General features: G+C 36.7%; 1 protein-coding gene across 1 annotated transcript in view; it reads right to left on the bottom strand.

Annotated features, from left to right (window-relative positions):
• RPS6KA6 (ribosomal protein S6 kinase A6) overlaps window positions 1-12,352 on the bottom strand; it is a 124,481-nt gene extending 112,129 nt beyond the window's left edge. Inside the window, exon 1 of the mRNA XM_039870225.1 lies at window positions 12,199-12,352. Within this exon, the coding sequence (XP_039726159.1) occupies window positions 12,199-12,276 (78 nt within the window). The 5' untranslated portion in view covers window positions 12,277-12,352. The remainder of the gene's footprint in view (window positions 1-12,198) is intronic.
• Window positions 12,353-12,786: the final 434 nt, after the last annotated feature.

The raw sequence follows: 12,786 nt of genomic DNA, 5'->3' as shown, positions 1-12,786 counted from the left end.
CTCATTTTTGGTCAACTTGAAAAGAACCTTCTAAACCAACCCATAAAGATACATACATACTAATGCATACACACCTTGCTTAAAGAATCACAAATTGAAGTGAAAAGCATCTTTGTATATTTTTACTACATAACACACTATCAATTTAACTAACAGTCTTTTAGTTGGGCATTTCCAAAAATAAGGGTCTTTTTGTTTTGCATTTCACATACCAGGTTTAATTTATATCCTCGGCTTTAAACTATTAAATATTTTCAAAGGTTTATTAATAGTTATGGCCATTTCGGTAGACTTTTTATCTTTTTAATCTTTTAAATTGAATTCTATAGTCAACATACTTATGGAAAATTTGACAGCACCTACAATATTCATTTAAATGATTTATTTTGATCTTCTGACTTTTTAATCACCACTAAAGCCCAGATTTCAAACTAAGATGTCTGACTGCAAAATTCTTCATTGTTGCTGTAGTTATACACAATTCTGTTTTTTAAACTTTATTAAATTTACTGAGATGACATTGGTTAATAAAATCATATTGGTTTCAAGTGTACAATTCTATAATACATCATCTGTATATTGCATTGTTTGTTCACCACCCAAAGTCAAATCTCCTTCCATCACCATATATTTGACCCTCTTTACTCTTTTCTACCTGTCCCCACCCTTCTTTCCCTCTGGTAACCACAATGCAGTGTTGTCTGTGTCTATGAGTTTTTGTTTGTTAGTCTGTTTTGTCTGTTTGTTGTCTTCAGTTTTATATCGGACATATGAGTGATATCATATGGTTCTCGACTTTTTCCATCTGACTTATTTTGTTTAACATAACATTCTCAAGATCCAACCATGTCCCAAATGTCAGTATTTCACCTTTTCTTATGGCTGAGTAGTATTCCACTTTATATAAGTACCACATATTCTTTATCCAATCATCAAAGAACACTTCAGTTGTTTCCATGTCTTGGCCACTGTGAATGCCTCAATGAACATGAGTATCTGACTTTCTAATTACACAATATCCCTGTTGTGTTTACTCCAATAGGTTAGTCCTTTGAAACATATCCACCTAACCACTGTCGCTGCTTCAGAGAAGACTTATAAAAGAACAATTGTTTCAAATCTATCTGGAAGGGTTGTATTTTAAAAGAGTCGCAGGATGGGCAAGAGTATACCACCTCCAAGCTATTCCTTTAGTCAGGTATTTAAAAACAATTACAAGGCACTGCTATAAGATAAATTAGCTAATAAAATATATCCATGTTCAAATCAAAGCATAAAAAGAGTCTAAATTTAAATATGGATAATCTTTGAAGTATTTACCATTCTGGATTACCTGTGGTTTTGAATATCAACTTACCTTTACCAAGACTCAATGTCCCACTTTCTCTTTTTCCTTCCGCCTTACCATACACAGACTTCTATCCACAAATACTGTATTACTTATTAAGTATGTGTTCCATCCCTCTATCAAACTGTAAGCTCCCTGAGGAAAGGGATCATGTCTAATGACTCTAGTATCTAATATATTATCTGGAACATAATAAATTCTAGAAAAAATATTTGTGGAATGATTGAATTTGTAATCTGAATAAATTAAATGTAAAAATAACTTCAATAATAAGTAATTATCATAGATTTTTTCTTAGGTATTATTAATTTTCTTACTTGAAACACTTAAAAGCAACTTTGAAATCAAATTTCATAAAGTATCTCCAGTGAATCATTCTGCTTATCAATCCTGGCTCTTAATATTAAATTCTACAGCCAACAGAAATTCAGCTCTTTCAAAGTCATTTTAAAAATGCATAGCTTGGGTCATTTATAAGATTTTTTTAAAGTATTTAATAACTCCTTGATATTTCATATCTTCATGAAAATTATTTCAGAGGGTCATATATTTTTTTTTTTCAGTTAGATTCCTAATCCTAAAATTATTTAGCAGGATTAGTATAAACACAATTTTACAAACCACATTCTGACACTATTTGTCTAAATTGAAGCCCATGAACTAAGAACTTTTTTTTTTTTTTAACATTTTTAAAGGGTTGTTAAAAAAAAAATATTTGACAGAGGATATATGTGGTAAACATACTCAAATATTTTTCTGGCTTTTTACAGAAAAAGTTCACCATCCTTTGGTCTAAATTGTATAATTTTTAATTATAAATCAAAATTTTTAAATATACAGAAAGAGTCCTATGTTGCCCTAGCAATGAAAGAACAAACTAAAATTATCTACTCTATGTGATTATAATTGCCACAGTAAACACAGAATATTGTTTCACCAAGAATATGTGCCTAATTTCCTAACACTCAACCCGTAATTAATTTTAATTTACTTTTAGGCCAATGCCCCTTGTATCCTTACAGTTTTTTTTTTTTTAAGGCAAGCAGAAGATTCTTATTTTTTATGCTTTTTGAAACCAAGAATTTTATTGGCAGAAACTTGTAAAATACACCTCCTGAAGGCAGGAAGAAGAGTACACTAAATTTTAGAAGTCGTTAATCCTAATAAGAGACCAACGTAAGAACATTTAGTTCACTTTTTGGAACTGACATAATTCAGCCAAATCACTCACAGTATTTCACTTGTGCCATAGTAAGTGTTACAGTCAAGAACACTACTTTTTTAAAATATAGAATCTAATATAAAAACTGAAATAATGATGACGACACCTGTTTCTAATTAAGAGATAATAACTCTAAAGTTACAAAATTTATTCAATTATGATGAGTCTCCAAAACAATACCCTATTTCAAGATCGCACTCTATCTTCAGAGATGCTGTTATTTCTAGAAAAATAGACGCACCATAGTCCTCTTAATTGCTCTTCAACATACAGTCTGGTAGTTTAAATAAAAGGACTGAAGTCAGCTCTGTTATCTAGCCATGCCCATGTTTCCCAGAGACTGCTTACATACATATGTTAAAATGGATCTCATAGGCTATTATTCATCTTATTATCCAGATTCTGAAAAATCTCATCATGAAAATAAGAATAAGCTTAATTTCAAAATTTTACTACTATTGCTGCAATTGTCATTTATGTTTTCTACCATATTTTACTATCCACCTCAGCAAGTTGGAGGTGGAATATACAAAATCAAACATCACTGAATTGAAAACTACTACTAGCAACTCAAAGGGTGATTTGTTAACTCAAAAAGCCAACCTCTAGAAACCTCATTATTTCAACATCATTGCAGTGAGTCCAAAGAACTAAGAGACCCAAATTCAAAGGCAATTTATTAGTAAAAATAAGTTTCCTTTCTCATGTAGTAAAAATAACTGTAGAACACTAAATAAAAGCAAGAGGGACATAATTTTCTCCATCTGCCATAACTGAATGCCAGGAATAAGGGAAAGTATGTAAGGTAAGAATGAAGTACAAATTGAATTGCCATACATACTGAAGCTCCACTCTTGCCAGATAATTCAAATAGGAGGAAACCTATTAATATGTTTTTTTTTTAAACCTGTTAATATTAAAAAAAGCAAAGGAGTGGAAAAGAATGCCATGGGAGTATAGAATTAAAGCATTAATACCCCAGAATATTAAATTTTAAAAAGTTTTCTATAAGCCTAAATTTGTCATTATCCATGACATAGTATGCTGTCCCTTCAGACACTTCATTGTGACTATGGAAGAACATATGGATATACAGTTAATTGGTTTTCAGTTATCAAGGCATAAAACTGGAGCAATAACCAACTGAAGCCTATCTAGTAACTATCACAACACCTTACAAATAAATAGGAATTTAATAATTACTTCTTGGACAAATGCATGCAAAATACTATTTAGAACCAATTAAAACCAATCTAAATGTCATCCTGCTTTAAAAAGGACCAGTAGTTGTGCAGATTATAGAGGTTACTATGAGTTGAACTAAGCGTATCGAAACTATATACACATTAGAAAGTATTTGTGGAATATTTGGGTTTTTAAAACTTTGGTTCAATGATAGAAAAGCAGCTTCTCAGATTACTATTCAGGCAGGAATTTGCTTACTCTGCTTGGATGAAATCAGGGCTAATGAATTTAATGGTTCTGAATAGCTCCAAAGTGTTCCCAATGCCAAGCCACTGGCCATCTGGCCAGTGTAATAGAAGTGAACAAATGTTTTGGAAAGTTTACTGTCAAAGGATACATGTATTATGTGTGGAAGAGACAAATGCACGTATACATGAGATATACATACATGGCATTCTTTAGTAGTATTTTTTTTTTCACTGTAGTAACCTCTCATAGATTGGAGGTCCATGTAATTTTATTAAAGTACTACCTTAAGGAATGTAAAGTAAGTTTAATTTGTCTGTTAAGTTAATTATCGGGGTATAAAAATTACTTTTTCTAGGACATCTAATCTTAAGAGTTATTTTGTTGAAAACAAGAATTTTATTATTCTTCTCATTACATAGAAAGCATAATTTTACTTCTCGAAATAATCATAAAACACATTAATTTCCATATATGAGGAAACTAAAGACCTTTATTTTACTTCTGCACTTTTCTCAGAAATCATTTGAACCTATTTCTGTGGGTCTATTTCTGGGGCTATTCTGTTCCACTGATCTATGCATCTATCCTTCCACCAACATCGTACTGCCTTAATTACTTGCAGTAACACAGTAAACCTTACCATTCCATAGAGTGATTCCTTGCATTTTATTTGTCTTTTTCAAAATGGATTTAGATATTCTAGGTTCTGTACTTGTACATAGGAATTTTAGAATAAACTTGTCTATGTCTACAAAGCCTTGTTGGATTTTGCTGACTTTTATTTTGAGTAGACATGGCAATTGAATCAGCAGATGTTATTTACTGATCTGATCTGATTGCCAATTAACTGTCTATATCCCCTTCTTATCTTTAATATCATCCTTATGAAGGAGCCAATAATGTACAGAGGAAAAAGCATAAACTTAAAATAATCTAGGTTCAAATTTCATACATGCCTCCCACTTATTTGTATGTCTTTCACATCTGTTAAAAAGACACAACTTTGTCTAACCAAGCTGTTTTGAAGAGTAAATAAAACTGAAGAGATAATACATGATCAATAAATGTCACATCTATCTCCCTTAAATTTAGATATGTTCAAGATGGAACGAAGGTCTTTTCAGGTAACAAAAAAAAAATTACATTGGGTGTTAAACTTATTATTATTTCCTCTTTAAGTCTCCAGCCATTTTACAGAAGAGGCAGATAGATCCTATAGTAAGAATAATTATCCATGACCTTTGAAATTTTTGTTAAAGATGTGATATTTTATTCAAAATAGAGTCACTTTCCCCTTACTTAGCTAGCAATAAGGTATGCAGATTGTTTAACCTCTGAATTATAAGGCTAAACTATATCAAAATCAGATAGGACACAATTTTTTTTACTTTTATGGAAAAGCAAAATCTCAAAACTACACAGCAAAAGCATATAAGATGACAGCTCAAATATTTCCTTTGCCCCAATCGAGTCTTAAAACAACAGAATGAAACATACTGAAACACATTAGTTCACAAAAAATTTATTTTAAAGCAAATTTCTTAGGAACCAATATGCTTTTTTTTTTCTTGTTCGATAAAAACTACATGAGTATTTCTCTTTTAACTTTGACCTAGAGTTGTGATTCTTTATCCTCAGCTGTACTTTATAATATGAGGAACAATGCCCAGGCCCTCACCAGTTAAATATGAATGTCAGTGAGTAGGGCACTAGCATGGAAATTTTTTCTAAACTCCTAGGTATATCTAATATACAGTCATAGTGAGAAATGAGAAAATTCAAGGCCAAATTTTAAATTCAACTATATTTCAAATGTATATTATACCCTTAGAGCCTGCTTACCTGTGTTCTGTTTCACCCTCCAAACCCATCCTCTATTCTTCCATACACCTCCTAATTTATCTTTTCTTTAATCTGAATGTCAGAATAGTTTGTTACAGGCATACCTCATTTTATTGTGCTTTGCAGATATTACATTTTTTATACATTGAAGGTTTGTGGCAGCTCTGTGTCAAGAAAGACCATCCAAGCAATTTTCCCCAAGTATTTGCTCACTTTCTGTCTCTGTGTCACATTTTGGTAATTCTCACAATATCTCAAATGTTTTCAATATTACTACATTTGTTATGGTGATTTGTGATCAGTGATCTTTGATGTTACTGATGCAACTGTTTTTGGGATCCAAAAATTGAGCCCATATAAATACGGCACACTTAATTAATGTTGTGTATGTTCTGACTGCTACACTGGGCTGACCAGCCATTCCTCCATCTGTCTCCCTCTTCTCAGGGCTCCCTATTCCTGAGACACAACAAAATTGAAATTAGGCCAATTAATAACCCTACAATGGCCTCTAGTATTCAAGTGAAAGAAAGAGTCACATGTCTCTCATGTCTAAACCTAGAATGATTAAGCTTAGTAACACATGTTGAAAGCCTAGATAAGCTGAAAGCTAGGCTTCTTGCACATAACAGCCAAGTTGTAAATGAGGTTTAAGGAAAGAAGCCATCTCCAGAACACAAAAGTGCAGGGTGAAACAGCAAGTTGCAGTAAGTTAACCAGAAAATCTAACCAAGATAACTAATGAAGGTGGCTACAATAACCAACAGATTTTCAATGTATATGAAACAGCTTTATATTGGAAGATGTCATCTAGGACTTTCATAGCTAAAAAGAAGTCAATGCCTGGCGTCAAAGCTTCAAAAGACAGGCATCAAAGCTTCAAAGGACAGGAAGACTCTTGTGAGGGGCTAATGCAGATGGAGACTTTAAGTTGAAGCCAATTCTCATTTGCCATTCCAAAAATCCTAGGACCTTTAAGAATGCTGCCAAATCAACTCTGCAAATCAATGGAAGAAAGACTGAATGACAACACATCTGTTTACAACATCTGTTTACTGAGTATTTTAAGCTCAATGTTGAGACCTAAAGCTCAGAAAAAAAGATTCCTTTCAAAATATCCCTGCTCAATGTCAATGCACCTAGTCACCCAAGAGCTCTGATGGAGATATACATGATTTATGTTGTTTTCATGCTTGCTAACACAACATCCATTCTGAAGCCCACTGATCAAGAAGTAATTTTGACTTTCAAGTATTATTTAAAAAATACATTTCATATGACTATAGCTATTATATATAGTTATTCCTCTAATGAAGTAATTTTGACTTCCAAGTATTATTTAAAAAATACATTTCATATGACTATAGCTATTATATATAGTTATTCCTCTAATGAATCTGAGCAAAGTAAACTGAAAACCTTCTGGAAAGGATTCGCAATTCTAGATGCCATTAAGAACATTAGTGATTCATGGGAAGAAGTCAAAATATCAACATTAACAGAATTTTGGAAGTTGATTCCAACCTTTATGGGTGATTATAAGGGGTTCAAGATTTCAATGGAGAAAGTAACTGCAGATGTGGTAGAAATAGCAAGAGAACTAGAACTGGAAGTGGAGCCTGAAGGGGTACCTGCATTGCTGCAAATCTAATGATAAAAATGTAACAGATGAGGAGTTCCTTGTTTTGGATGAGCAAGGAAAGTAGTTTCTTGATATGGAATCTACTCCTGGTGAAGATGCTGTGAAGACTGTTGCCATGACAACAAACGATTTAGAACATTACGTAAACTTTGTTGAGAAAGTAGTGGCAGAGTTTCAGAGTACTGACTCCAATTCTGGGTAAATGCTATCAAACAGCATCACATGCTACAGAGAAATTGTTTGTGAAAGGAACAGTCAATCAATGTGGCAAACTCCACTGTTGTCTTACTTTAAGAAATTGTCACAGCCACCTTAACATTCAGCAACCACCACCCTGACCAGTCAACTGCCATCAACGTCCGGGCAATACCCTCCATAAGCAAAAAGATTATCCCACACTGAAGGCTCGAAAGATGGTTAGAGGTTTTATTTAGCAATAAAGTATTTTTAATTAAGGTTATGTACATTTTTTAGACAATGCTATTGCACACTCAATAGATTAGAGTACAGTATAAATGTAACTTTTATAAGCACTGGGAAACCAAAAAATTCATGTGACTTACTTTATTGCAATAGTCACTTTATTGTGGTGGTCTGTAACCAAACCAGCAATATCTCCAAAGTATGCCTGTATTGGATTGTGTTTCTTATAAATCATCTCAACTACTTTCTCTGAAAGGAAGGCATGCAAGAATCAAATCTCTCAATCAATCTCTCATCTCTCTCTCTCTCTCTCGCTTCGTCTCTCACTCTCACTCTCTTCACTTCGCCTCTCCTCTCCCCCCCCATCTCCTGCCCTTCCTCCCTCCATCGACGTGCACACACACACACACACACACACATCAAGACATACTTCAAATATACAGATACAGGTTGAAATCTTGCAGCAAAATCAGTTACATAGAATGTCTCCAGGGCAATTCAGAAAACATCTCTATTATCTACAAAAGCCAGGTTAAGCTTAGCTCTAAATCTCTCTCCATCCAACTTCTTTCCCATCTAAAAACAAACCAAAATTAAAACTATCAGCGCAACAGTAAATAATCTTTGGAAATAATATAAATGTGTAAATAATGTATAGAAAATTCTGACAAAATACTAAGAGACTTACCTCAAGATTCCATGTGCTCACCAGATATTCAGAACTGCTGCTAAAGACAAATGATAACATCTACCAGGAGACAAATTACAGGAAAGAAAAAAAAATCTTGTATTTTGTTTTCAAAATTATAAATGAGGGAGACTATGAGAAGGGTTGCATTAAAACAACAATATGGCCCAAGAAAGCAACAGCACCAAGTCAGGCCTTATTATAGAATGAGGTAATGATTAGCTCTCTTGATGAAATAAGGTAGAGAAATATAGAGGCCCTGCCCTTAAGGGACTGACCTGAATATTTCCAGAACAAATTTGTTTAGAGGAAGATAATTTTGGAGGACCTGATAAGGGACCACCATTGTGGGAGAAGGGCCAAAAGCACCGTTTTTATTTGAAATAAACCTGGCGAAAGCATAAAAAAAATATAGATGTCCCTATTCTTTTCCACATTCCAGAAAAAAGCACCAGTCACTATTTTGGAACAGCCCTCTGCACTCAGGGGCTGCTGACTATTTAAGAGGAGTATTGATGAAGCAAGAACTACATGCCCAAGGATCATTTAAAAAGCATGAAAAACTTTGGCTAGCAATAAGAGCATTCACCTTTGATAGTAAAGATTTCAAGCATGCCAAGCAGGACCAGAAATCTTTAGAGTGGTTTCCACTTATTCAAGACAATACAAGAGAGAGAAGTTCATTTTAGCTTTCTATCTCCCTATGTTGCAAAGATCTATTTATCTTTGTATTAGTCCAGTGCCTAGCATAGACACTTATATTGGCAGGCAGGCATTAAATATCTGTTAAATTGATTAAGTCCTACCACAACACTCCTAATCTATGTTATTTTTTATTCTTCCCTCTTACTCCCAACATCTAATCAGTTGCCAAATTCTGTTTTATCGCTGCAAGTTCTCTACCATCAGTCCTCTCCTTTCCATTCCCTCTGTCCTAGTTCAAAAATCTCACTACTACTTCCACTGACTAATACAATAGCCTCCTAACTGCTATTCCCCACCTTCAGTCTCTCTCTGACTCAAATACATTCTACACACTGACATCAGTTATTTTTCAAAGCGTAGATCTGGCCATGTCACTCATGTCCTCAAAACCCTTCAGTAGCTCCCATTTACAGAATAACGTTAAACCTTTAAACTGCCTTTAAAAGCCCCACACAATCTGGGCCTAGCCTACGTTTAATACATTGCCTACCTCATCTCACATGACATCCCCACTCTTGTATCACAGCCTCACATCCTAGCAATATGAGATTCCCCTTTCCACCAAGAATACCTCCACGCCTTTGCTTATATTATCCCTATCCTCCAGAAAGAAATATGCTCTTTTCATCTCTCTGTGAAATTATTATCCACTCTCTAATGCCCAGATCAAATTCTACCTCTTTAACAAAGCCTTACCAGACCTATACCAACACAACTACCTCATTGTTGATGGTCTTTACAACCTGCATAATAACAGTTTCTGAACATGACTATCTTGCCTATCTGAATGTAAACCCACGGGGGTTGGGTGAGACTCCAGGTGGTACATTTTTAGGCATTTCACATTTCAATACTACGTACTGCACTACCTTGTACTCAATAAACACTTGATGATCTGAACCAATTCTTACCATGACAAAAGTTCATAATGGGGGGGGTGGACGTAAACTTAAATGTCAGTGGAACACCTCGTTAGCAAATTATAACAAATAAAATTATTTTTCTCCTCTTATCCCCCGAAATGTCCCTAAATATGACCTCATATTTATCTTTGAATCACCCTATCTGTGATTACAAATATGATTACCATACTTAGATGAAAGGATCAGACCTAGGAAGGAGGTCTTAAGAAAAACTGCTCATAATAGGGAAAACTAAAGCTATGACTGTGGCTATCGAAATCCCAAGATTTTAAGATAGGTGACAATAATTCAGAGTTTAGGGGCAGGGAAAGGGGCATGATGATCACTGTGGGTAAAGAGAAGAAACTAGTGTGCAATGTAGACCTATTATGTGCAAAGCACCTAAGTGTATTAAACTCAGTACTGCTTTTTTTACATAACAACTCTTCAAGATAGTTTTCGCCCATTTATAGATGAAGAAAGTCAGGTTAGGTAACTTGCACTGCGTCACACAGCTAATATGGAATTGAGATTGGAACCCATATTAATCAGCTTCCAAAGCCCACGTTATTTCCTCTATTATCCAGGCTCTCATAAAATTAATTAAACTTCTTGCAATTATAAAACATTCCTACATTCTAAGAAGAAATGAACCCCTCTTCATTTATCCTGTTCTTAAAGTATGTAGAATATTAAAATTTATTTTGGAATTGCTTAACTATGTAGTAAAATATTTCCTATAAGTAGAAAGGGCTCAATTTTAGACTCCTGAATTTATTTCCACTACATTTCTTGTTAAATGTTACCCTAGCACGTAATTTTAACCCCAGTTCAGTTAAAAATTTGAAAGAAAAAAAAGAATAAGTTAAACAGACAACAGTCCAAGTGTATTTTTAAGGATGGAGCTAGCACTTAAAGACAAATTTGCACCTTGAGATGTTGAGGATTTCAAGTCCTACCTCAAAATATCCTACTGTGAATCAGTTTGGCTTTCAGGTATTTTTAGGAGATCTGTAGTGAAACACTAGGCCGTCAATCGATTATTAGAAAAGGATCCGATTTTCAATCCCAAAAGACTCATTGTTATGTTTAAATGCTGCCCGCTTTTAACGATAACATCAACAACAACAAAACAACAATAAAAACAAAGTACCTGTGCACATCTAAGTTCTCACTGCACAGCTGCCCAAAGCCCAATCAGAAGTTTCAGAAAAGCAGGAAAAGAGGCGAACCAAAATATTTTTGTTGAACCTCAGTATCTTACCAAAGATACATCTTATAAGGGCTAGGGTTTACTTTGTGTCTTCTTTTACAGACCAACAGGGCGGGGACAGCAGTTGCGGAAGGCAGAAAAAAAGGATTAGAGAGAAGAGGGCAGTAGAATTCAGGAGACCTCACAGGATGTAGCAGAACATCACCTGAATGTAGATTAAGAAACCTGGTCTCCGGTTAATCTCCATTTGGGTTGTTACAAAGAACCACAAGAAGCCACAAAGAAACGAGAAAGCTAAGTAACTAAAGAGCACACTTTCCTAAGTGCAAATGCCCCCAGTTACTCAGTCGCCTAGGTATGTTTTTGTTGCGCTGGGTTCCTAAAGTACTCAAGATTCAATAGCGAGCTGGAGTTAGCAGCCGTACCCATGTTCCCAGGGAGCAAACCGGGAGCAGCAGGAAAAGGACACGCAGAACCGGGCGCGGCACCTGGCGGGTCCTGCAGTCTCACTCCAGGTCGCAAAGTGAAGAAACTTAGTCACAACTCCGACGTAGCCCACGAGGCAGGCATTCACTCTCCACGCCCAAGTGCGCCCTCTCGTCGCCGCCCGCTCTGAGCTAAAGCGCAGTTGGAGCAGCGCTTGCTTCGCTGCCCCGCAGCCTCCAGGGGGCCTGCCTGGGCACCCTGTTCCCCAGGCCCACGCCCCTTCTCTCCCGAGCCCCGGCAAGGGTCCCGAGGAAAGGAGATGGGTGGCTCCAGCCCCTCTTGCCATCACTAACCTCGCCGCTGCAAGCGACGCCGCCGAACACCTCCATTTCTTGGTCCCAGGACTCGTCCTGAGGAGCGATCGGTAGCATCGCCCCTTCAGCAGCACTCGAACAGGAGCTGCCAACCGCCAGCACCACCGCGCATCGCGTCTTTGGAGCCAGCCGCCGCCGCCGCCGCCGCCGCCGCGACCCCCAGCTCCGACTTCAACCACCACTGCTTTAGCCGCAGGGTCCCTCAGAGGCTGGGAGCCGGGGGTCGCCTCCGCCGCAGGCTGCTGCTCCCCATAAAGAACACAACTCTGTGCTGCTTCTCTGAGAGCTGCTTCTCGGCTCCTCTCACCGCTGCCGCGACTATCGGTTTGCGGTGACCACCCCACCACCACCCTGCTTCCCCGGGCCCCCTCCGCGTTCTCAGCTCTGTCAATATGGCGGCAGCGGCGGCGTTACCTGTGAGGCGCCTGGAAACCTCCCCCCGTCCTTCCCCCAGGGCGGCGGCACAGCGGCGTCACCCAAACGTCAATGGAGATTCCCTAGCCTGGGGTGAAAGCGGGGTGGGAAAGAGGGGCGGGTGGCTGCGGAGGACCGGGTGGTGAGGGTGGG

This window comes from Pteropus medius, unplaced genomic scaffold (assembly GCF_902729225.1).
Source record: "Pteropus medius unplaced genomic scaffold, Ma_sr-lr_union100, whole genome shotgun sequence".
In the NCBI taxonomy this organism is placed as follows: domain Eukaryota; kingdom Metazoa; phylum Chordata; class Mammalia; order Chiroptera; family Pteropodidae; genus Pteropus; species Pteropus medius.
Note: the sequence above shows the minus strand (reverse complement) of the source record. Positions and strands in the feature narration are given on the sequence as shown.